The sequence below is a fragment of the Oncorhynchus nerka genome, linkage group LG18, assembly GCF_034236695.1.
Source record: "Oncorhynchus nerka isolate Pitt River linkage group LG18, Oner_Uvic_2.0, whole genome shotgun sequence".
In the NCBI taxonomy this organism is placed as follows: Eukaryota; Metazoa; Chordata; class Actinopteri; order Salmoniformes; family Salmonidae; genus Oncorhynchus; species Oncorhynchus nerka.
In genome coordinates this window covers 52,778,526-52,805,168 of record NC_088413.1, presented here as the reverse complement: position 1 = coordinate 52,805,168, position 26,643 = coordinate 52,778,526, and the positions used below count along the sequence as shown (strand labels likewise).

At 48.0% G+C, this 26,643-nt stretch overlaps 1 protein-coding gene across 8 annotated transcripts in view; it reads right to left on the bottom strand.

The window, feature by feature from the left end:
- Positions 1-456: 456 nt before the first annotated feature.
- LOC115146077 (homeobox protein Meis2-like) overlaps positions 457-26,643 on the bottom strand; it is a 114,998-nt gene continuing 88,811 nt past the window's right edge. For 5 of the 8 annotated variants that reach the window (XM_029687860.2, XM_029687861.2, XM_029687863.2 and 2 more), the window contains 3 exons: positions 8,409-8,467; positions 6,073-6,183; positions 457-2,249 (listed from right to left, as the gene is read on the bottom strand). In XM_029687860.2, coding sequence (XP_029543720.1) covers positions 2,005-2,249; positions 6,073-6,183; positions 8,409-8,467 — 415 coding nt within the window. In that variant the 3' untranslated portion in view covers positions 457-2,004. Of the gene's footprint in view, positions 2,250-5,402; positions 5,502-6,072; positions 6,184-8,408; positions 8,468-26,643 lie in introns of all 8 variants that reach the window. The other 3 variants (XM_029687867.2, XM_029687868.2, XM_029687866.2) reach the window with 3 other exon arrangements.

Here is a 26,643-nt window from a genome sequence, read left to right as displayed (position 1 = left end):
TGAAAAAAAGGGAAAAGAAAACAAACCATTGCAAATATAATTTAAACATACATTTAAAATTAATATTAACTTATTGATTTGTTTGGTTGCAACAGGTTGCATTGTGAAAATCATAAAATCACATTATGCTTCATTCGACTAAAGTGGCGCAACTCCCTTGGGGGTTTTGCAACTATAAGCCTTGACAGGTTAGGTAACCAAAGGGCGCGGAAATGCTCTGTCTTTGAATGCACAATTGAGCTTAGTAGCATTACCTTAATATTGATATTGCCTAGCTATTTAGCCACACATTGTTAGACATTTTCTGTCAGCACCATGACAACTTTGCAATAATAATAATAATGATAATAATAATATACAACCTATAATAAAAAGGTAAACCCACTACAACGTAATTACTATTAGCCTACTCTTAAAGTTATGTTTAACACACAGCACACAAAAATCTAACAAAAATCAAAAATGAAATATTTATTACAGCATTTGTGACTGAACACCTTTTAAACATTACGTCACAGTCCTCATACAAGTATTTAATAATGTATTTTTGACAAAGCTTAAGGGAGACGGCATTTTATCATCTAGTGAGGAACACGTGCTGAAAAAGGAAGGAATTCATGGACATACAATATCAATGCCACAGCAGATCTGAAACTAGCAAAAACATTCTTTTTCAATTGAGGTAAACACATAGAATATCTAACATGAAACAATTAATAGACTGAACTCTGTACGAAGTTTGTTACAATATTCTCTTAGCTTTTCCCTAAAGCTTTGAGTTCATCATTTAAGTTCTTTTTTTTCTTCTTCTGTTTTGAAGTTGTAGGTTTTTGGGTGCATCTACCACCAATTGCTTCTCCCAGTGCCAAAGAATTCACCATTGTGTCAGTATTGTCCATATGGCAAGAATGTTGATCCAGAGGCAAAGAAGCAGAGTAGGATGCTGCTTTTCCACGATTAAGTTTCCTTCAATAGGCTCTGTCAATGAGAGTCCAGGATACTAAAATATCAAATAATAATCAAATAAAAACGTATAAAACCAACACAATCCAGTGCTTGGGCAATTCAAACTAAGAACTTTTTTGTATATACCTACAGGGTAACATTCATTCATGAACCAAAAAAAAGAGGGGCATTAAAACATGTTCAAACTGAATCTTCTGGAGAGATCAGGTGTCATTTAGCAGCCTTTTCCCATCATGCCCTGTTCTTTATGGGGGACAGGGCCTGTTCTGCCTGTCGCTGTGGTTGGGAGCAAGTGGGCGTCTGTTGTTGAGATGTTCCATCTTTTCTGTTTTCTAGTGCTGCTTCACCACCGAGACAGTTTCTCCTCCAGGAAGGAGCACACACAGTGTGAGAGAAAGGGTTCACCTTTTATTCTACAACTAGCTCAGGAAATTGAGTGATCAACAAAAAAAATGCAAACGTTTTTAACTTAGTTGCTATACTTTTTATACTACAGTAGTTATAACTCTTGGAGTCTTTTTTGTCTTTTTCTTTTTTCTCTCAATCTTCCAGAGTGATTCCGTTTTGAAAAAAATGAGTTGAACGTGTCACCGGAGAGAGTGTGCACTGTGTGTGTGCGAATGCGTGTGTCTTAAGTGTGTGCGTGTGTCCGTGTTTGCGCACGTACGTGTCTGTCCTCAAAACATCTTCTGTTGATCTTTAACAAAAGCCCAAGACTTTACAAAGTGTTCATGTCAGCTTGGTCCTCCATTTGGATGAAAGTAACAAAATTAAAAAGTTTAAAAAAAAAAAGAAAAAAAAAGAAGAAGAATCATCACAGCTCATCTGGAATTCTTTTTTCACTGTCTAATAATGGTCAAAACGGTTCTGCTTTTATTCAGAAAAATAGTCTGAAGATATCTTTGTTTTAGGGTTGTTGATGTTTGTTTTCTTCTCTTAGAAGCTACTGTTGTTGTTGATGTTGTGGTAGTAAAGTTTGCTTATACTATTGGGCATGGATGTCCAAGCCTTGTCCTCCAGCGCTGGGGTCAATGGGGGTCAGCAGGGGGGGGGGCTCTCTGCAGACATGGTGATTCCTGGGTGAGAGGGGGGTCCTCCGTGCATCAGCATGGCAGGGTGATGAGGGTGGTGGGGGCCGGGCAGGTAGGGATGGAGGGGGTGTCCATGTCGAAGCTGGGAGGGGTGAGGGGTCATCTGATGAGTAGGGTTGTAACTTGGTGGGGCCATGCTCATGCCCATAGGACCAGTCTGAGGTACGTACTCCCCTGGCATGCCTTGCAGACCTGAGAGAGAGAGAGAGGTTTAGAAACAAAGCACTCACCATTTCTTAATACTGAATTCCATTAGCGTGACTTTGACAAAAAACAATACATTAATTCATACTTTGTGTAAAGTGAGCTCATCTTGCGGTGTAGAAATAAAGTTTAAAAAACATACTAGCTACATTTAGGATTACACATATCCCAAAAGCTACTTCAGAGATCTGGATTCAAGGAGCTAAAAAAGCAATTGTATCACGCTATTTTAGGTGATGGAGAGTCCTTCACAATGTCAATAGAATCATGGTCAGTTCGCAGGTAGGAAAGTGATCTCCAACCATCCAGACACTGTCGTTTTGGATTGCGTATGGAGAAGCTAGCAGCTGTATTGATGTTAGTAGCACTAATACTTTTACAGGCAGAACAGTCAATTCCCCCGCTGAATGTAGTGACAAATCGAATAAGAGGCATTTTCTCAGGGGGACGCGCTACTGGGAACATATTTGATTTAAAACCCCTTAAAGAAGTTATTAAATAATTTAGAGCTCAGTTAACTATCACAACATGCCAGTCTAAGAATAGCGTTCAAGGCTTTGTGTTTTCCCCTCCAATAAGAGGCACTTTTAAACAAAACAAAGTGCTGCTCTTGGAATAGAGGGAGTGTGGGTTTAGGAGTATAATGACAACAACTGCTAAAGCACAGAGACAGCAAGAGATGGAGGCACAGAGAGATAAAAGGAGGGAGAGAGAGAGAGATGTAGAGCGAAAGACAGAGGGAGGGAGGAGGAGGAGGAAAGAGGGAGGGAGGAAGGAATATGCTGATGCGATACCCCTTGGTATGGAGAGTAGGACCCTGTGTTGATGTGTGTGGAGACCCCAGCCTGTTGGCATTCCCTCACACTGTGCCTGGGTGGTGGAGACAGAACCTGCTCAGTGTTGCCTCTGTTTGGGTATTCAGGGGGGGTTTGTTGTCAACAGACCAGAGGGGAAGTAGTGGTGGTGGTGGGGGGGGCTGGGGCCTGGGAATGGAGTATAGGAACAGTCCTGGTCCAGAGGAGGGAACAGGCAGGGAAGCGCAGGCCTGGGTGGGTACTTCTGGAGCTGGAGCCAGTGGGTCCTGGACCAACCTGGCCTGCTTTGTAATGTGAACCCCTGGGGAATTAACCCTGCTGAGGAGAAGGGGTGGGGGAGGGGTAGCAGCAAGGTCACCAGGCATGCTCACTCTCCACATTCCTCCACCTTAATACACCGCAATTAAGAAATGACACAAGAGGGCCTGGTAAGGGGAGGGGGAGAAGGTGGGGAGGGAAGGGAGAGGAAAAAGGACAGCAGAGGCAGAGATTAATGACCAATCTCATTGGCTGAAAGCCGGGCAGCCATTTTCTAATTCTCGCTACCCCTACTATCCACATCAGTTCATTGGAAATGCACATGTTTGTCAGAAGGCTCTCTTAAAACCTCACTATCGGGGTCATAAAATAAGTAAATCAATCTGGGCATGCTGGGTTGGGCTGGGCCGGACTGGGGTGTGAGGCGAGGGGTATGTGAGGGGTGCTCTCACCTCTATATAACCTGGAGTGGCTCCTGTTAAAAGGCCCAACAGATGTTTTTGACACTGTAAGCTGGTAATCTCCAGTCTTGTAAGCTGCAGTCATTCTGTTAAGTAGATCTGTGGGCCCCCTTTATTAACAGGAGTGGTTCAACCATCTGAAGACAATAATAGTGACCAGTCCCGCCCCCCCCCTCTCTCTCTGTCTCTCTACCTGTTCTGTTCTGTCCTGTTCTGGCAGAGCAGGCCTGCTCAATGGCTTGCGATAATTAAGTACCAAATATACCATATTGTGTGGCAGCTTAATCATATCAAGAGAGGATAATATTCCTCTGTATTAAGCTATTAATGTTATTGGTCATGAAGCATCAAATATGTTATGTAATTAAATAGTCCAAAAATGATATAGCCTATATTAAGAATTAGCCAAGCTGAGCAAATGTTGTCTCTATCTGCCTGTTTTAGGGAACATTGCTTCCTGAAGGGTTTTTATCCCTGATGCCATTAACAAAGACAGGAGAAAAGGAGATGAGAGAGGGAGGAAAAAACGAGGGGTGAAATGGGCTCTGTCGATAGAATTGGCTATGGTGACCCTATGGAAAATCCAGGCCCAATTTACATATAAAGGGTTCTTTTAATCAAGGTAAGTGTTATTATATTGTGCCTCATTGGGCAAAGGAGTTTGGGTGTTCAATAAAATCTCTTCTGCACCGCTGCCTTTGGGATGTGATATGTCTTGATTTCTCAAATGTCAGCGATGTGGTGCTAGCGGGAGGCAGAATGGCCAGGCTTAATCAGACGGCAGCCATTTAGAGTGTGTGTGAGTGTGAGCGAGAGATTCCTTCCTTTATAACACAGCCATTCTTTAATGTCTCTGGTCCTTTAAATGGATCTGTGTGTGTCTCATGTCGGGGCTAGTCAATGCCCCCCCTCGAGTAAAAAACATCCAACCCCCCCCCCCTTCTCGCCACCCCCACCCCACAGTGAAGGATAGGCCATGTCACCCACGGCCCGTATATCTCACCCGGGGACCGTAATGTACTGCTGCGCGCCGTCTTTGCATATAAGATAATTTGGGCATCAATCGTTCCCCAGACAGATTTATGTCACTCGGAGGACAGTTTCACGTCTCCTTCTTTATTGCTTCACTGGAGCCTGTTTCATTTCTCCCCGTCAGACCCGGCCTCTGGAGATGTTATTTTTCCCTTAAATGTCCAACATTTGCATTGGCTGTCGGAGATGGGGAGAGCGATGGGCCTGTTGTGATAAATAAATGTGTGGCATCGGTACATGCCATGCTAGGCCAGGGTTGTTGTTGGGGGTGAATGTTTTCCTGTTGTCTTGGCTGGCGCCACAAGTCCCCCCCGTCCCAAGGACCGACAGGAGAAAGCCTCACGACATGGCGACTATTCCCAGTCCTTCCATTCATCCTTCAGTAGCTAGCTAACCCCCCTTGCTTACCCCCCTTTCTCCCCTTAAAGCACCATGCTACACCAATCACACTCACTGGTTGTCGTGGGGGTTGCTGTGGGGGAGGTTGTTGTAAAATTAGGGTGCGGATGGGAGAGGGATTGTGGTGGAATAAGGAAAAATACATCCAAGGAAAGAAAGAGCCCAGTTGTACTTACTTCCCCCTTTTTCTTTGCGTTTTACTTTACAAGATGGAGGTTACATGTAGTGCCATTGCCCATCCATGCCCATATTCATCCCCATTCCACTCATAGGCCCTAGAAGAGGGGAAACACGCCAGAGAAAATATCAGCAGAAGGTCAAAGGTCGAATCACAGATGGGTCAGAGCAGACAGACACCCTGGTAGAAGTAATGATTGGTTAAGTCTGAAGAGGAAACGGCAGAGAGAATGGAGGAAGGGAAGGGGCCGTAGGATAAGAGCGTCTGCTAAATGACTTAAATGTAAATGTAAATGTAAAGAGTATAAAACCGTTACATAGTTTAAGTCCCCACAAATCTCTACATTTGTTACAAAGTCAGATGGGTGAATAGAGAGACAAGCAAGGCAGGCAGCAGGCAAAGGGTGATACCCAGTGGAGTTGGAGGGTGGAGTTTACTAGGGTGCAGTGATATCATCAGTAGTGTTGTGACATTGGTTAGTTTTGGGTTGATGATGCTGTCATGTACAGTACAATAGCTGGGGTGATATTTCCATGGCTAGAGTTGTTGGTGGGTGTTCCTGGCAGTCTACAGTAGTCACAAAGTAAAATGGGTTGTATTGGTGACTGTACACATACACAGTCCAGTGACTGGTATACAGTATGCAGGATAGGAGGAGGAGGGCTTACCAGCTGGCCGGATCCCCATGTGCTGCTGGCCATCCAGCACGAAGCTGCCCATTGGCTGGCCCTCCGGACTGTACGCTGCTCCTTGACTCACTGAAGGATCAAGAAGAAAACCTGATTGTAGTCAAAACGTGGACACAAAGGAAGGGAAAGAAAGAGAAGACACACCACACAATCAGCTTATTGTCCCAGCTCGGGCCCAAACATACTGCAACACATTGTGTCCCCGATGACTGATGCATGGCATGCAAACACACACAGTATGAGTACACACACACGCACGCACGCACGCACGCACGCACACACACACACACACACTTTAACACTAGAGAACAGAAGAGATTAAGCATTGTTCTCTAACAGAGAAAAGAAAGCATGCAGTTTGACGAGATCAGGGCGTTCTGTCAAGACCATCACCAGCCATTCCCCAAGCAACAGGGATGTTATGGACAGGGACACAATATGGGACATCATTGGACAGGGACACAATATGGGACATCATTGGACAGGGACACAATATGGGACATCATTGGACAGGGACACAATATGGAACATCATTGGACAGGGACACAATATGGGACATCATTGGACAGGGACACAATATGGGACATCATTGGACAGGAACACAATATGGAACATCATTGGACAGGGACACAATATGGGACATCATTGGACAGGAACACAATATGGAACATCATTGGACAGGGACACAATATGGAACATCATTGGACAGGGACACAATATGGAACATCATTGGACAGGGACACAATATGGGACATCATTGGACAGGGACACAATATGGGACATCATTGGACAGGGACATAATATGGGACATCATTGGACAGGGACACAATATGGGACATCATTGGACAGGGACACAATATGGGACATCATTGGACAGGGACACAATATGGGACACAATTTGCACAAATATCACTATTTATCCCCCTGCAACTGTCATTATTTATCCCTGCAAATTTAAATGACTTAAAATCTCCAAATTACAGAAGGTGACAGGACTGATTATGATGATTATTTACAAATTAGATTCATATCATAATGTTATTATAACATTATAATACTGTGTACAGTAGAATTACACCATACTGTCCTATTATTAGACCTATTGAGTAAGAGTATTGTGTAGTCTAGCGAACAGCATATTCTCGGACTAAACAACATAATCCGGAGTAATCTGTAAACCCTGAAGATCAGGGGAAGCTGTAAATCATGCTGTTTTTGGAGAGATTGCTGATTGACACACCCTAAACACACGCTCTCCCTTCTCTGTCTATCTCCTCTCTTTCAAATATTCCCAACAAACCGCAGTAATTGTACTGGGAGTCGGTGCGATTTGGAAAGGCACGTCTCATTTCAATAATTGCTTAACTTCATTTGCACAAATCTCCCCAATTTGCGGGGCTCTCTCAGTAGACTCGGAGCTAGCTAATCAACAAAAAGCTTTCCCCCTCAGAGACATATTACCTGACGTTTGTTCATGGTAATGTCACAGTCAATGCGGCATAGGGTGGCTACATAAATTCCCGTACAGATTATTTGCTCAATTTCAGTGGCATGTTTATGACTCAATCTTTCAGTAGTGTTTGTCGTCTGACCAATGGTAGATATGGAAAATCAATGCCTGATCAATTTACAATATGAACCCATCCTTAATCCTTTTCAAAGGAATGGATGTCTCTCCCTACGTAGGGCGGCCAGACAGAAATCAGAGATCAATGGATCATATAAAACTCATTCTCATCCGTTAGGTTGTTTTTCATGACCGGAATAAATTAATCGCCCCCCATAATTACTAAATTGAAATGATGAAGTTCAATACAATCGCATATATAGGACCCTTGATATTTCAGATCTGGACTAAGTGAATACAGAACAGCAGCTAGAGGACTGACACTGGAGGGAATCGAGTGAATTAAAAAACACAAAGTAGATACCAATTGAAACCCTCCTCTCTTCTTTCCCCCTACCTATCCCCCCAAAAGCTGTGAAGGATAGAAGAAGTTAAAAAAAAAGACTGGAAAAAAATACACAACAGCCTTAATAAAAAATATAAATGAAAATGCTCCAAGCCTTCCTGGAGCTTCTCTTGTGCCCAATTAGTAACTCACAGAAAGGGAACGTGTTGCTAAAGCACCTCTCAGGGTTAGATTGGGATATCGCCAATTACAGTTAATCACCTAACGACTCGTGTGTGTGTGTGTGTGTGTGTGTGTGCGCGTGCGTGCGTGTGTGTGTGTGTGTGTGGTAATAGGGGGGTGGATTTGCAAGGAGTGGGTGTTTCTGGGAAGAGATATGTAGATATATAGTCGTTTCGTTACCTGCTCGATTTGACTGGTCAATCATGGGCTGTACTATTCTTCTCCTGGCGTTAATGAACCTGGGAGCGAGGAGAGGAGAGAGAAACACACTTTAAATCACACAGCATTCACACGATACAAGCAGCAGTATTCATTTTTTTTAACGGCAACCAAAACAACACAGTTTTGTATGACTTAGTAACATTATCCACTGACTTATCACAACAGAGACACACAGTAACAAAGGGGCAATTGTGAGCAGACTTGGGAACCCGACAAGGTTTTCTTTTAATGCCCTTATGATCTATTCCCCTTGTTTAATAAAGCTTTTGATTACATTTGGTTGCTATGGAGACCGAGGAGCCATTCCACAGGCATTAAGTGTTGTGCTGTGGTGAGGCGGAGGTGCAACTGAGGAGCTAGACCACTCAGTATGTCACATCTCTCTCGCTCTCTCTCTCATACACACACACGCGCGCGCGCACGAACTCACATAGACCCTATAAACATGTTATTCCTAGCGTGTTATTGCTCATTAGAAATTCAAAATAATGTGCAAGTTCGCAAGGGGCAACATACAATCGGTTCCTTTCATTTGTCCACCCTCTCTCCCTCTCTCTCTCTCTCTCTCTCTCTCTCTCTCTCTCACACACACACACACACACACACACACACACACACACACTCTGGCCCTTCATTGCAGGGGGTTGTGCTCCCCGTCCAGCTGTCTATAAATGAGGACCAGGCATGGCCACTCGGTGCTTTCACAAGGTATTGTTATGTCACCAAGCCCATCAATTAGGCTGTGTGAAGTTTTATCACCGCCACAGCGGCGAATAAGTGCAGTTCCACAAAGCCTCCCCTGTGCAGTCCTCCCCGACTCCCCTCTCTGCTCCCGCCGCTTTCCACTGTAAAGACAGAGGGGTCATCTGGAGGTGACTGCCAGCTAGGGGCAACCTGGGACGCAGGGACCCAGGGTCGTGTCAAAGACAAGCCGCCTACACCGCCCCGGACCGGCTTTACCTTTACGGACTGAGCAACTGTCCCTCTCTTTCCATCTCCATCTAGTACCTCTCTCTCTCTCTCTAAGAAGTCAGAGAGGAGTGAGATCGCTAGCACTACAGGTACCCACATGTGGTTGATATTAGAGAGATGTTTCAAATCATCGTGGGGTATTCCTGCATGGAGCCCTCTTGAGAAAAAAAGAGGTTTCTGGGAACGTGGAGAGGGCAACGCTACAGGACTGGTCATTAGATGGAAAAAGGGAAGGTTCTGGAACCAATTTCAGTTCCTAATCCCCCGTGAACCCCTGATACCTGCCCTTACCGTCTCCTGTTAACGTAAACGCCTGTAATCTGCCCGCTCAAAGTGCCATAGTTAAATGGACGAAATGCATTGTTGGGAAAAGAGATGGAGCAGTGCTCATTTGTGAGGGTGCACCCAGAGTGCAGGTAGGGTATAGGGTGCAGGTAGGGTATAGGGGGCACCCAGAGTACAGGTAGGGTATAGGGGGCACCCAGAGTACAGGTAGGGTATAGGGTGCACCCAGAGTAGAGGTAGGGTATAGGGTGCACTCAGAGTAGAGGTAGGGTTTAGGGTGCACTCAGAGTACAGGTAGGGTATAAGTGCAGGTAGGGTATAGGGTGCACCCAGAGTACAGGTAGGGTATAGGGTGCATCCAAAGTACAGGTATGGTATAGGGTGCACTCAGAGTACAGGTAGGGTATAAGTGCAGGTAGGGTATAGGGTGCACTCAGAGTAGAGGTAGGGTATAGGGTGCATCCAAAGTACAGGTAGGGTATAGGGTGCACTCAGAGTACAGGTAGGGTATAGGGTGCACTCAGAGTACAGGTAGGGTATAAGTGCAGGTAGGGTATAGGGTGCACTCAGAGTACAGGTAGGGTATAAGTGCAGGTAGGGTTTAGGGTGCACTCAGAGTACAGGTAGGGTATAAGTGCAGGTAGGGTTTAGGGTGCACTCAGAGTACAGGTAGGGTATAAGTGCAGGTAGGGTATAGGGTGCATCCAAAGTACAGGTATGGTATAGGGTGCACTCAGAGTACAGGTAGGGTATAAGTGCAGGTAGGGTATAGGGTGCACTCAGAGTAGAGGTAGGGTTTAGGGTGCACCCAGAGTACAGGTAGGGTATAAGTGCAGGTAGGGTATAGGGTGCACCCAGAGTACAGGTAGGGTTTAGGATGCACTCAGAGTAGAGGTAGGGTTCAGGGTGCACTCAGAGTACAGGTAGGGTTTAGGGTGCACTCAGAGTACAGGTATGGTTTAGGATGCACTCAGAGTAGAGGTAGGGTTCAGGGTGCACTCAGAGTACAGGTAGGGTTTAGGGTGCACTCAGAGTAGAGGTAGGATATAGGGGGCACCCAGAGTACAGGTAGGGTATAGGGTGCACCCAGAGTACAGGTAGGGTTTAGGGTGCACCCAGAGTACAGGTATGGTTTAGGGTGCACTCAGAGTACAGGTAGGGTATAGGGTGCACTCAGAGTACAGGTAGAGTTTAGGGTGAACCCAGAGTACAGGTATGGTTTAGGGTGCACTCAGAGTACAGGTAGGGTTTAGGGTGCACTCAGAGTACAGGTAGGGTTTAGGGTGCACCCAGAGTACAGGTATGGTTTAGGGTGCACTCAGAGTACAGGTAGGGTATAGGGTGCACCCAGAGTACAGGTAGGGTATAGGGGGCACCCAGAGTACAGGTAGGGTTTAGGGTGCACCCAGAGTACAGGTATGGTTTAGGGTGCACTCAGAGTACAGGTAGGGTATAGGGTGCACTCAGAGTACAGGTAGAGTTTAGGGTGAACCCAGAGTACAGGTATGGTTTAGGGTGCACTCAGAGTACAGGTAGGGTTTAGGGTGCACTCAGAGTACAGGTAGGGTTTAGGGTGCACCCAGAGTACAGGTATGGTTTAGGGTGCACTCAGAGTACAGGTAGGGTATAGGGTGCACCCAGAGTACAGGTAGGGTATAGGGTGCACCCAGAGTACAGGTAGGGTTTAGGGTGCACCCAGAGTAAAGGTAGGGTTTAGGGTGCACCCAGAGTACAGGTAGGGTTTAGGGTGCACCCAGAGTACAGGTAGGGTTTAGGGTGCACCGCTGGCCCCAGAGAGAGGACAGGCAGACACACTAACATGTACATGGGAAAGGACAGGGTAAAGGGTAGGTACACAGTATCAATGTTGATTTGGGGCTGTGATTTGTGATCTATTGAAGGTGGTGGTTTTGTTTGGCCTATATCATAAATACTGGTTTAAACTGTTTTAAACGGTTAAACTCTCACGCATTATGAGCAAGAGGGATATAAAAGAGCATCTTTGGCTGTCTATCGTTTATCGTCTACCTTCACTACGTCACTATGCCTGCAGTGCTTAGGAGAGAGACAGGCTTCCAGCATCAAAACCAGCTGAGCAAGTAAACCCAGCAGAATGTCCCACCATCGTGCTCCCTCTCTGGGCAGGCTCACAGAGCAAGGCCTGACAGAAATATACACCCGGCTTTTTCTTTTTTCTCCCAAGACGGCACAAAGGATTGGAAATTAGAACCATGTGGATTCTTACCTATTCTGGGACATAACCATAAACACGTCAAATCAGGAATGTTCCTTGCCGGGGATAAATATTCCAATACCCGATCATTGATGGGAAGATTCCCCAGGAATAACAAAGTGCACACGAAACAGTGTGTTTGTGGTATTGATCTTATTCAACTCAACTGCTGCTCAGTATCTACTACTTAGGACATTTATTGTGTAAGTTTACCTGAAAATATTTTCATATCAGGGTTGGTTTGCTGTCCACACTCAAATGTTCTGCTGTTCTGACAGCAGCATACACAAACATATATGGATATTCAAATATTTTCCCTCAGGGTTGCTGCCGAGATTGACTCCCTTCTTGTCAACACGGTCCCCATTGGCGGCCACACACACACACAACCCAACCACATGACAACAGGCTCTGTTTTTATTCTCTGAACAAGTTGCCACAGTAACGCGATTGGCGACGTTGCGGAGGGAGGGGGGTTGCTGACCAAACAAGACCCCCTCTATGACCCCAGAGCGCCTTTTATCAGTTTGAGTAAAGCCAATTGAGATTATCAGAGCCAGGCCTGATAACACTGTTTTCTCTCACACATGGAGGGATGGATGGATGGCAGGCAGGCAGGGATGGAGGGATGGATGGATGGATGGCAGGCAGGCAGGGATGGAGGGATGGATGGATGGCAGGCAGGCAGGGATGGAGGGATGGCAGGCAGGGATGGAGGGATGGAGGGATGGCAGGCAGGCAGGGATGGAGGGATGGATGGATGGCAGGCAGGCAGGCAGGGATGGAGGGATGGAGGGATGGCAGGCAGGCAGGGATGGAGGGATGGATGGATGGCAGGCAGGCAGGCAGGGATGGAGGGATGGAGGGATGGCAGGCAGGGATGGAGGGATGGATGGATGGATGGCAGGCAGGCAGGCAGGGATGGAGGGATGGCAGGCAGGGATGGAGGGATGGATGGATGGATGGCAGGCAGGCAGGGATGGAGGGATGGAGGGATGGCAGGCAGGGATGGAGGGATGAATGGCAGGCAGGCAGGGATGGAGGGATGGCAGGCAGGCAGGGATGGAGGGATGGATGGATGGCAGGCAGGCAGGGATGGAGGGATGGCAGGCAGGCAGGGATGGAGGGATGGATGGATGGCAGGCAGGCAGGGATGGAGGGATGGCAGGCAGGCAGGGATGGAGGGATGGAGGGATGGCAGGCAGGCAGGGATGGAGGGATGGAGGGATGGCAGGCAGGCAGGGATGGAGGGATGGAGGGATGGATGGATGGCAGGCAGGCAGGGATGGAGGGATGGAGGGATGGCAGGCAGGCAGGCAGGGATGGAGGGATGGATGGGTGGGTGGCAGGCAGGGATGGAGGGATGGATGGCAGGCAGGCAGGGATGGATGGGTGGGTGGCAGGCAGGCAGGGATGGAGGGATGGATGGATGGCAGGCAGGCAGGCAGGGATGGAGGGAAGGAGGGATGGATGGGTGGATGGCAGGCAGGCAGGCAGGGATAGAGGGATGGAGGGATGGATGGATGGATGGCAGGCAGGGATGGAGGGAAGGAGGGATGGATGGGTGGATGGCAGGCAAGCAGGGATGGAGGGATGGATGGATGGGTGGGTGGGTGGATGGGTGGGTGGCAGGCAGGCAGGGATGGAGGGATGGATGGGTGGGTGGATGGGTGGCAGGCAGGCAGGGATGGAGGAATGGGTGGGTGGATGGCAGGCAGGGATGGAGGGATGGATGGGTGGGTGGCAGGCAGGCAGGGATGGAGGGATGGATGGGTGGGTGGCAGGCAGGCAGGCAGGCAGGGATGGAGGGATGGATGGGTGGCAGGCAGGCAGGCAGGGATGGAGGGATGGATGGGTGGCAGGCAGGCAGGGATGGAGGGATGGATGGGTGGGTGGCAGGCAGGGATGGAGGGATGGATGGATGGATGGGTGGGTGGCAGGCAGGCAGGCAGGCAGGGATGGAGGGATGGATGGGTGGGTGGCAGGCAGGCAGGGATGGAGGGATGGATGAGTGGCAGGCAGGCAGGCAGGGATGGAGGGATGGATGGGTGGGTGGCAGGCAGGCAGGGATGGAGGGATGGATGGATGGGTGGATGGCAGGCAGGGATGGAGGGATGGGTGGCAGGCAGGCAGGCAGGCAGGGATGGAGGGATGGATGGGTGGGTGGCAGGCAGGCAGGGATGGAGGGATGGATGGGTGGCAGGCAGGCAGGGATGGAGGGATGGGTGGATGGCAGGCAGGGATGGAGGGATGGATGGGTGGGTGGATGGCAGGCAGGGATGGAGGGATGGATGGGTGGATGGCAGGCAGGGATGGAGGGATGGATGGGTGGGTGGATGGCAGGCAGGGATGGAGGGATGGATGGGTGGGTGGATGGCAGGCAGGGATGGAGGGATGGATGGGTGGGTGGATGGCAGGCAGGGATGGATGGGTGGGTGGATGGCAGGCAGGGATGGAGGGATGGATGGGTGGGTGGATGGCAGGCAGGGATGGAGGGATGGATGGGTGGCAGGCAGGCAGGCAGGGATGGAGGGATGTGTGCATGTGTGGAGGTGGGAGGGACTACACTCCCAAACTTCCTGCTAACACACATACATCCACACATCAACACCACATCCACTGCCTCTACATGTCTGAGAGTTAACCAGACCAGTAGAGAGAGAGGCAGGTACACCAGGTACAGACAACCATGTTTTAGTATTTACCTCTGGTGGTTTCCCTTATTATGTCCTGACTCTGCTCAGTGTTACCTTACCACACACCCTTACAGAGAAACCACATGAACTTCACGTGGTCACATGTGAAGTGTTCCAAAAACACGTTTTCACGTGATCACATGATATTATGTGAAGTTAATGTGATTACATTTAATGCAACATGTGATAACAGGAAAACTACAATGTGAAATCGTGATCATGTGAAATCATGTGATTTTCCACATGTTAAATCGTGTTTTGTCTGTAAGGGACACACACACACCGGCTCTCAGCATGGGAACTCCATGTTGTCTTCAAACAAATAATTCAAGTAAGGTTACGGGGTCATGGGGAGGTCATTTCTATGGATACCCCTCAGAATGTGTACATTACCCTGAGAGAGAGAGAGAGAGAGAGAGAGAGAGAAAGAGAGAGGCTGTGCAGGACACCTTGCTTTACTAATCCCCTCAGAGAAACATAAAGAGTAGAAAAAAAGGTTCCAATCACTTGTGATTCGCAAGGAAAATGCTTCTGTGTGTGTGTGTGTACTTGTTCATGCCAATATCCAGCATGTGTGTGTGTGTGCACACCCATGGATGTAGCCTACTGTACATGTGTGTGTGTGCACACCCGTGGATGTAGCCTACTGTACATGTGTGTGTGTGCGCACCCGTGGATGTAGCCTACTGTACATGTGTGTGTGTGTGTGCACACCCGTGGATGTAGCCTACTGTACATGTGTGTGTGTGTGTGCACACCCGTGGATGTAGCCTACTGTACATGTGTGTGTGTGTGTGTGCACACCCGTGGATGTAGCCTACTGTACATGTGTGTGTGTGTGTGTGTGTGTGCACACCCGTGGATGTAGCCTACTGTACATGTGTGTGTGTGTGTGCACACCCGTGGATGTAGCCTACTGTACATGTGTGTGTTTTCACATTCTGTACAGTGTAGTGATAATGGACCTCCACTCACAGATATACTCCTTCACCCAGCACGTCTCTATCCACCAGGAACATAGTGTGTCTATGTACAAATACTCTGTTTGCAACAAGGCCAAGTGGGTATCACTTTCAGTAGAAGTCCTATAGAGACTTGGATTTACTGCAGCTCTGAATGATATTTTATACGGGGGCCTTTGCAGCGTAACACAATAACAGCAACAATCTGAGTGATGGAGTCAAGACAGCAGGAGGTCACTTGAACCTGGCTCTCCACTGAGCTGGATCAACACACGATCCCCAGCCACTGATTTCAGCTCACTCAAACAGAGGGGTGCCACTGCAAAGCCACCGTTTAGGTGTTAAATACCCCGGCTAGCGCGTTAGCACACTATGCTACGCTAACGTCAGACCAGAGACGGCGCGCGTGTATGAGAGGTGGGAGATTCCAGTTCTATAACAATGACTGCTGTCCTGTGAGAGAGAGAGAGAGAGAGAGAGAGAGAGAGAGAGAGAGAGAGAGAGAGAGAGAGATTCACCTTCAGAAGACCTTGGTATTCTCTCTCTTCCTGTGTTGTCACATGCTGTTTCTTCACAGAGAAAGAAAAGTCTATCATAGAGATAGAGAAGAACGGAGTAATTTTGCATTTAAATCACAGCAAACCAGTCCTGCTGCTGAATATCAGGGTCTTGCCTCTCCTCTCCTGTTTTTTTTCTTCCCCTCCCTTCCTCCTCCTTTCAATCTGTCAGAAAGGCCTTGTTTCTGGTTAACTGACTCGCGGCCACACCTGGTAACTCGCTCCTGTTGTCAGCATTCCTTCCCTGAGAAAACCTCATGCCAAACCAACCAGCCATGGAGCGCAGCCAAGAGAGAGAGTGAGCGCGAGAGCAATAGAGCGAGAGACTCAACGGGCCAATCACAGGCAGATCTGAGGGAGCCCAGCCAATGAGGAGCAGGAGCCACTTGTTTGACGAGTTGAGAGACACAGAGCAAGGGAGAGAGAGAGACATACCAAACATGGCCCTCCAAGAAACCAGGGCCATGGCTCCACATTGAGCCCCTCCGGAGCTGAGAGAGGAGGGGTCCTTCAAATGATCGCAACACGGAAATAGTTGACAGTTTACTGCCTCCATAGCTGACCTGAACATGGCCGCTTGGAGTACCCATCCCAGAGTTAGAGTTAGGGGAGGTAGGGTCGGAGCGAGTTTCCGTTTGCCAGTCAAATTCTGGGCCTCTGCTTTTGCTGAAAGATTAGACGCGACGCAATCTGAATTGGAACAAGATTAGACTCAATCCCTGGATCATTGTTTGCCAACATCGCTGTCCTCTGGTTTCTATTAGAACTCATTGCATCCATACTTCCGCTTTCAGAGGCAGATAAACATTCTGAACTCTGAGTGAGTGGTTGAGTCACTCTTCGCTGGAATGAAAAAATGGAATAAGAGTCTTAGAAAGAAAAAAAAGTCTGGAAAAACAGCTGATGCACTTTGACCTGTTTAATACAAAGCAAACAAGTCCCAATTATCAGGCAGTCTGCAGGGCAGCCCAGGGTCCACTGAGCTGATACAAGGCTGATAGTCTACTGTGATGTAAATACAGATGGAATCTGTCCACCTGGGCGTCCTAGACACACAGTAACTGTTTAAGCCAGCCACCGGATTGTAAGCACCTATCTACGGATTTATCATAAACTATCAGAAATAATCTTTTCAAAAGCTACTCCACGAGCCGAGGAGGTGGGGAGGAGGAAGAGAAGCGGGGGAAGAGGAGGCGGAGCGATGAAACTTCCTCCAGCTATTCCTATTGGAGAGTCCCTTTCCTCTCTTCTTTCCTTCTTTAAGTTAAAACAGGAGTCAAGAGACATAAGCCGTGCAGCATTACCTCACCGCCGTGTTTGATTTAGTGCAGATGTGAAACGGAGCGAAGCTGGGAATTGCTTTTTTTGGGACGTCGGCGAGGCTGCAAAGGCCCACGTTTAGGGCAGCCACTGTGTTTACATAGTTTCTCTCTCTCTCGCTCTGTCTCTCCCGCCTGTCTCTCAAAATGGAACAGCTTCACCTTTAATTCTCCATACACTTCCACTGACCTGCTTTTTCTTATTTTCTATAGCTTTTCTCTCATTTACTTTTGTAACATTCCTGTCTCTACAAAATATGAGCAGCATTAGCATTTCTCAGCCATTTGTCTCTCTCTCCAACCCGCTAGGAGCCATTAAGAGTGGAGTGGTAAATCAGACAAAGAATTATATATTTGTTTTGCAAACTGACACGATTTAACGAGCAGCTAATTAAAATAAATCAATAGCACTGCGGCACGCTCACTCTCTCTCTCTCCTTCGCTCTGTCTCTCTCTCTCTCCTTCGCTCTGTCTCTCTCTGTCTCTCCCTGTCTCTCTCTGTCTCTCTCTCTGTCTCTCTCTGTCTCCCTCTGTCTCTCTCTCCTTCGCTCTGTCTCTCTCTGTCTCTCCCTGTCTCTCTCTGTCTCTCTCTCTGTCTCTCTCTTTCTCTCTCTGTCTCTCTCTCTGTCTCTCTCTGTCTCCCTCTGTCTCTCTCTCCGTCTCTCTCCCTGTCTCTCTCTCTCTGTCTCTCTCTCTGTCTCTCTCTCTCTCTCTGGGGTGCAAAAGTGGGGTAACTGACTGCAGTATGTGGTGCTTCACTGTTGGCTTTACCTCGGATATAACTCCCAATCAGGTATTTCCATCTGTATTATCTTATCCAAATCATAACCAATCAGATGATCTATATCAGGCTTATGGGTGAGGGACCTCTCTATCAAATATATCTGCAATGGGGTGAAGTCATAAAAAATGGGACAGTGAGACAAATATTTCCTGTGCTCTCCACCAATACCTCATCACAACTCAACATTCCCCCAAACCAAGCAAGTTTAGGGATGTCACCCCTGGGCCATCCCCCCTGTGGGGTAAGGCTGGTGTTCCTAGGGGGTACTGGGGGCTGACCCCTGTGTGGCGGGGCCGGCCAGACCCCAGCTGCTGACTGTCTGTCAAAAGCACCGCCAGTGGCCAGTGGGCGGGCCCACAGGGCCAGGAAGCCCACGATCGTCGCTATTTGGATCTGGCTAGCAGCTGCTGTTCCTGACACAGCCACGACTTTGTTCCTCCGTTCCTCCTCTCTTCTCCCTACTCTGTCTGTTTCGGGGCACAGAACAAAACCCATCCTAAACCACTGGAAAACCAGAGAAATATTTAAAAGAAACGAGGGGGGGTGAAGAAACATCAACAAGCTCTGACAACTGCACCGGGGTTTTTTCTTGGCCCCAGCAGGGCTCTCAGGCATCTCCTATTGACGCTTCGCCCTCCTTTCTTTTTTAAGAGATATGATAGTTATTGTTCAAATGCGGCCAAGCCTGCCCCGGGCGTCAACACACCTGTATGAAAGAGGCCTTATTGTAGCAACCTGAAAACGCTGCAAACCTGCACCTTGCTCTACCAGTTTTTAGGCTGTTAAGGAGGGGGAAGAGTGCATGCCACCGTGTCTCTTTCTCTCTCTTTTGCTCTTCTCTCAGAAGGCACCCTAATATTTTCCCTCATTAATTCCCCTTTCTTCTCCAGGCAGTCACCTTGGAATGTTTTTACTGGTGCTATTATTTTAGATTATCACTGGCACAGGAGAGATTAGGGAGAGGGGTTGATCTACATCCTCTTGTTAGCCCTCAGTCTCTTTCTCTCTCTATTGCTTTCCCCCCCAAAGACAACATCTTAATAAGGTGCATAGGTGCACTAAAGGTGTTCCTATCCCTGTCTGGGTAAACCGAGGCTCAGGGGGAACAACAGCTGTGTTTTCCCTTGTTTGAAGTGCAGTTGAAAACATCCAGCTCATGTCAATATTAGCCTCTGTCAAGTCTTTCTGGCGTGGGCGGCATGACAGAGGTCTTCAGCGCTGGAAGGTAACTCTTCATTTCTCAAAAGCCAGCCTCTCACCTTTAGGGTTGGCCAGGGCTCTCCGCTTTCATGCAGGACCAGCACAGGCACACGCTGGCAATATAAATACACACACACAGACACACACTGCCTCTAACACACATGAAAAGAACACATCCGAACAGAGAGATAAGTATACATATACTGCAGAAGGAGATGGTTAGACTTCTTTTGCTAGATGTCTCTCAGTGTGTGTGCACCTCCCCCTCCCCCGCCTCCTTTTTCCTAAAAAGCCCCTGTGCAGGTCAGAGCCCTCAAAGCACCTGGGGCCAGTCAACTGGCCTCTGTCATTCAATTCCAGACCAGCGACCAGGGGAAGACTCCACAAAACGTCTCAATTATCTGCCTTTTATTGAGTCCACAGAGAGATAGACAGAGAGAGAGAGTCCTGCACTATCATTACTATGGCCCACACACACACACACACACACACACACACACACACACACACACACACACACATTAGGCCCAGCCTCCTAAAATAAGTAGGTGTTCGTGAGGTCGCCCAGCTCCTATTCTTTATGCAGCCGCCCCTGCTTTTCCCCACAATTCTCGGCGTGCTGGGACCCTTTGTTTGTCTCTGTGGGGAGTTCAGGTATAATCGCTGTTTTCCACGCTAACCGCCCTCACCTCTAATCGCAGGGCGCTATCGCACAAATATGGGCCTTTTTCCCCTCTCTCTCATTCTTCCACTCTTCTCTCCTCCCTTTCATTCTGTCCCTTTCTCTTTTTTCTTTCTCTCTCTTCTCAGTAATTGAGAGAAAGAGATTCCGCAACCCCATTGTCAGATTTCAAATGGGGCGGCTTTTTGAATTACCAGGGGAAATGATAATGACATGATGGATGCATGAGATTTCAAACAAAATTGAGTGTCAATTGACCGCATCGTCTAGGCAACACAAGTGTCTGCGGCACGCCTGCCAGGCAGGAAACAAGGCCAATCTATTTCCTTTGCTTGATTCAGATGTAGGATCTTAGTTGGAGCCGGTTTGCTACAGCAGGAAGATAATCCTGCAGCAACAGGAAATGTGAATTATGTGGATTATAATTAATGGATTTTTTTTTGTAGGGGTTGATACCTTTTTCGTGAGGGAAAATCAAGTCTAACATTTTAAAGTGGAAATTACTAACTTTAGAAATCTTTTTAAACCACGGATACACTAAAAGTTGCAAATTCTCAGCAACAAAATAGTGAATCAATCGTCTATTCTCCCTCCCTGGGTTATGACACTATAATGGGCTCTCAGCTCAGGTTGCTTCTAGAAGGGGGGACCTGCAAAGAGGGGCTTCAACCCTGTGTGTTGCTCCTTATGCAACACACACACACGCATGCACAAACACACACACACGCATGCACAAACACACACACACGCATGCACAAACACGAAAGCGTGCACACATACTCTGATTCTCAAATGCACGTGGAACAGACAGAAAACTGAGCCAGTGGTAGGGTAGAAGGGTGCCCCCATTTAATTGTATTCTTTCTCCCTCTCTTTTTTTCTCACACTCCCTTGCTAGTAACCACGAATTTAGGGCAGTGAAAATGCACAGCAGTTTGAGCAATTAAGGAGTGACATCTAAACCTGTCTGGGGGACTGTCTGAGTTCCCTAATTCCAGAAACCTTCGCTTCTACTCTTCTGCTCTCACGCTCTTAAAGAAGTATTGGCAGGGATGAGAAGTGTGTGTGTGTGTGTGTGTGTGTTCGGAAACACTCTCCCACGGGTGGCCCACTGGGATGTCATCATCTCCTCATCATTGTGTCTGTGGTGTGTGGTAGAGAGTGTGTGTGAGGCCGACATAGAGAGAATGAGTCTGTGTGTAGTATTTTGTGTTAGTGGCCTTGAGAGCCATCAGTCAAATACTGCTGGCTCTCCTCTGACTACTCTCTTAAATAATTAATTGGACCCTCAATCACTAGAAACACACAGATGGACACTCTAAGAAACCACAGTTTAGGGGTAAAAAGTCAGACATCAGTCTAGTAATATAAATAGATTTGTTTGGGAGCAGCACTGACACTGTAGAGCAGTCAGACGTGTCCAGCGACTGCCAAATATCTCCTCTTCATAGCTTAAGGCTCAGATAAGCTACTGTCCGTGGATACATCTCATTGTGTCTCCATATGTGACCAGGCCATGAGTTTACAACCTTACAGCCACTTAAGCCCCATTTCTACTGGCACTTAAATTCTCAAATTGGAGCCGGGTCGAGGGAAACCCGGTCCAGTGCAGCCCACTTTCACAACTGGTGCCAGCTCCATTAGAATTCGTGCTGGTGACGCCGTTACTATGCAACCACCAGCTGATCACTGCTGGATGCTGACACCACGTTTAGCTAGCTCGTCTGGGCTTGCTGCTGTTAGCTAGCACACGGACAAGCAGTACTGCAGTAGTCAGACATGCCACAAATGACCACCATAGCTGGATCCTTCATTCATGTTTGCACTACACAATCAACTTGTACAAGAACAGTCAGCCCTCAAATGCTAGATACCTAACATTAGCTAGCAAATCAGAGTTGAAACAAGCTACCTAGCTAGCGTGAGCTAGTAGGAGTTTTAGCTGGCCAGGTCGTATTGAAAGATAGCTAGCTAGCTACATCATATCAAACCTGTTGTCTGGTTTGCTTGGTTAGCTAGCTAAATACATGGCTCTGAGTCTGGTTGGCACTGGCAGGAGTACGGGGTAATGTTAGTTACAGCATGGTGAGGGTGAATGAATCACATATTGGCTACCTAGCAACATGACATCATTTCTCATTTCTGGAGTCAGTGGATACGCAATTCCAGCTAGCCCACCCAGGCCAGCCCAACCCAGGTTGACAATGGACAAAGTGCCAATGGAAATGGGGCTTTTAGTTCTCAATTCAATCAAACTTTGTAGTAGAATCACATATAAACCTATTTTGGTTTCTGTCAGTGACCGATCAATGGCCTCTTTATTCCTGATATTATTTATAGCACCTCGCTATAGCACCTGAATGAAATCATGAATACAGTAAGATTAAGAGATAGATGGAGCAGGCGTTCTGCTGACACTGCAGATGAGCATGTAGAACAGAGATGAAATGATAGACAGAGAAAGAGAGAGGAAAGAGAGAGAGATTCAGGCAGAGATAGTGAGCACTGGCCCCAGAGGACCAGCCAACCTGACAGAAAATATTTGATATAATTTGTTTATCTGCTGGTTGGGGGAAATGGCTGCAATTGTGGTTGCAGTATGTGGAAGGGAGAGTTATCCACAGGCTTTACAGTGGTGTGTTGGAGGGAGTCATGGGACTGGTCGGGGCAGTGTGTGTGTGTGTGTGTGTGCGTGGTGTGTGTGTCTGTGTGTGTGTGTGTGTGCGCGCGTGTGTGTGTGTCTGTGTGTGTGCGCGTGTGCGTGTGTCCGTGTCTGTGTGTGTGCGCGTGTGCGCATGTGTGTGTGTGTGTGGTGTGTGTGTGTGTGTGTGTGTGTGGAGGGTAAAGGTGACCAGGTGTGACAGAGTGGCCCTGGGGCCGTTGTGTTAGGGAGCCAGAGCGGACAGGAGACATACAGAAGCTCCTTCTTTACCTGATCCATCTAAATCCAGTGAACCTCAGACAGGTATTCTCTATCTGTCCAGGCCTGCTCTCGCTCTCTCTCTCTCTCTACCCCTCTCTCTCTACCTCTCTCTCTCTCTGTTAGTCTTTCTCTTTCTCCTGGAATGGTGTCTCTTCCATAATGCTGTATCTACCTACCCCACCTATCATTCTATCAATCTTCCTACCCCCCCCTATCCCTTTCCTAACACCATTGTAACCACATCCACAACAACCTTAATATATTATTTTGACCTGTTTTGTGTGTGTTCTTTTTGAAGTAGTTATATATGGCTGGGTGCCCTATGGCTGCGAGACGAGGCCCATGCCAATAACCCCATCATGGAGGACCCTATAAATCAATACAGGCCTTTGTTTGATTCAGCAAGCTTTGCCAGGGTTCAGCTTGTTATGGATGAGGTATCAATAGAATAAGTGTGAAGCGCTGCACAGCGTGGGAGGAGAGTCCCCTAGGCTCCCAGTGCAAAGCAAGGCTAGAACAATCCACTTTTAATTGGAACGTGGCATGAAAAGCTGGTAATTTGCAATTTGGGAGAGAGGTGAGAAATAAACGATGCAGCCCTCCCTTTCAGACCCCCCCCCCCCCCCCCACACACACACACACACTCCTCGATGAAGTTATCAGAGGAAGCTGGAGGTATTAAGTCAGAACTATTATGCACAGCCAAGCTTAGTGAGAGATAGTTAGGCTCACAATGAGGCCCCTATCAGTATAATCTGGGATTTCCCCCCAGCCTTATGAATATTTATCTCCCCCATTATCACCAATGATGTTTCAATTGCACCTTGCACTGAGCATGTGCAGGATGGGATGCCACCTCTTCTGTTTACAGTGATTGCTGAGAGAGAGAGAGAGAGAGAGAGAGAGAGAGAGAGAGAGAAAAGGAGCAGGCATTGTTGTACCTAGCCCCCAGACATCACTAGATGCTTTATTTGAGCCATTACTTGGAAGGGGGACATCCACATCAGTGTAATCTATGTTCATTAGTAAGGTCTGGTGAGTCTGATGAGGAGGAACAAAGCTACCTCTAATACATTTAGTCCCTCTGCAATACTGCATGCATGACATCGATGATTCTGGTCCCAGTGTATCAATTCCAATGCCTGTTCTATTGGTGCTTGACATTGGCAGCAAATGGTGGACTTTAGTGCTACATAACAGGCCAATATCCCTGGCCCTTCCAGCTGCAGTCTCTGAAAGCCCATGGAGAAACCATTCGCCCCAATGAGCTCTAAAGGCAAGTGGAAGCTCATAAATAGAGACTTGACTGTATAGACTTTGCATTTTATCTTTAAGCAGTTTCTGCTTTTATGGGCCAGGGACCTCTCCAAACAGGGAGGGAGAGAGGGGGATGGAGAGAGATAGAGAGGTGAAGAGGATGGAAAGATATAAAGAAAGGGAAGAGAGAAGAAAAAGGAGAATACGAATGAGGAAGAGAGAGAAAGAGAAAGAGAGCAGAGTCACAAATCTTGCTGCTATTCTAGTATGTGACATCTTCGCTCGTTTGCGGCTGCTCATTAACAAACAACACTGCTGTGAAATTGGTTTAATGACAAAGTAATAAAATTGCTATTCTGCTCACAGATGGCCCCAGGCACTGAGAGATTCTGCCAGGCTTACACTGGTTGCCCGGGCGCATTCAGCTGCTTATTCATGAAAACGGCATCCTTCACTTTTTCTCTTTCTTCCTCTCTCCACTCTATTTTTTTTAAACTCTACCTGCAAATGAAATAAATTAACCTACTTTTCCCCTTGTATTTTCCTTGAATTCTCTCTCTCCCACTCCTTTACTCTCTATGTGTATGAGCCTTTCTCTCCAGCCCTGGTGCTTGCTCTTTCCAGCTCTTACCCCAAACAGAAATTACCATCTTAAAATGAAAAGGAGGCTTGCCCACGCAAATGCAGCTCGACTTCATTTCAAACGCAGAGCCCTTGTTATTAAACGACCCACCAATAAAACCAAGCCATTGTAGAATAAAAGAGCCAAAATGAGATGTACAATGACTCTCTCTCTCTCTCTCTCCCCCCTCTCTCTCTCCCTCCCTCGCCCTGTCTCTCTCTCCCTCCCTTCCTCCCTCTCTCGCCCTCCCTCCCTCCCTCCCTCCCTCCCTCCCTCCCTCCCGCTCTCTCTCTCTCTCTCTCCCTCCCTCGCCCTCTCTCTCTCTCCCTCCCCTCCTCCCTCTCTCGCCTCCCTCCCTCTCACGCCCTCCCTCCCTCTCTCTCTCTCTCGCCCTCTCTCTCTCGCTCTCTCACCCTCTCGCTCTCTCTCTCCCCTCTCTCTCTCTCGCCCTCTCTCTCTCGCCCTCTCTCTCGCTCGCCCTCTCTCTCGCCCTCTCTCTCTCTCGCCCTCTCTCTCGCTCGCCCTCTCTCTCGCCCTCTCTCTCGCCCTCTCTCTCGCTCGCCCTCTCTCTCGCCCTCTCTCTCGCCCTCTCTCTCGCTCGCCCTCTCTCTCGCCCTCTCTCGCCCTCTCTCTCGCTCGCCCTCTCGCTCGCCCTCTCTCGCCCTCTCTCTCGCTCGCCCTCTCTCTCTCTCGCCCTCTCTCTTACCCTCTCTGTCTCTCGCCCTCTCTCTAGTCCTCTCTCTCTCACGCCCTCTCTCTCTCTTGCCCTCTCTCTCTCTCTCACCCTCCCTCCTGCCTTGTCTGGCTTCTTGTAGCATGTTGACCCCAACTCTGGAAAGGCTTGACTTGGTTACGGGAAAACTAAAAAAGGTCTTCATTTTCTATGATCATCTGAGTGTGCCAGCTTTTCTTAAGGAGCCAACTGTTTTTCAGAACTCCCCTCTCACACGGAGGTGGGTACCTCTCTCGCCCCATGACCATGGCGTGGTGGGCGCACTGTGCCAGCCTATGACCCAATGTGGCCCTTCATGCCCAGACAGGTGGACAGGGTCTTGTTAATCTCACCCAACCATCATGGCTGGCACTGCCACCCATTACACACATGGGCAGACACACTGCCACACACATTCATCAGCTGTGACAGCATTTACTGTATGCATGTTACGCTAATATCTCAGTGTGAGAACCAGTAAATGGATGTATGTGTGTGTGTGTGTGTGACTGAGCTAGACATTAGTCTCTCATCCAGTCACACTTATAGCGAAACGATGAACCAAATAAAACTGCAGCCCAACACAGAGGGATTCTGTTCTGGCAATAATCAAACATGTGTTTTTCTCCTCCAAACATGGAAAATGGTTTAACTAAAGTGGGATTAATATTACAGCCAGATCAAATTGTCCTGGAGGGAGGGGGCTGTTGGTGGTGGTGGGGGGGTGGGGGGGTTGTTGGTGAGAGTGAGGCACTTGGGATGTGACAACAGAGTCAATTCTGCTAATTAACTGCCAATTAGTGGTCCCTAAATGAGAGGGATCATGGTGCCCGTGTTGGCAGCGCCCGGCAAGCACACACACACATACACATGCGCACACATGCACACAAGTAATCACACACACACGCACACACACACACACACACACACACACACACACACTTGTCTATATTGAATACATAATTTAAACATTCACAGTGTAGGTTGGA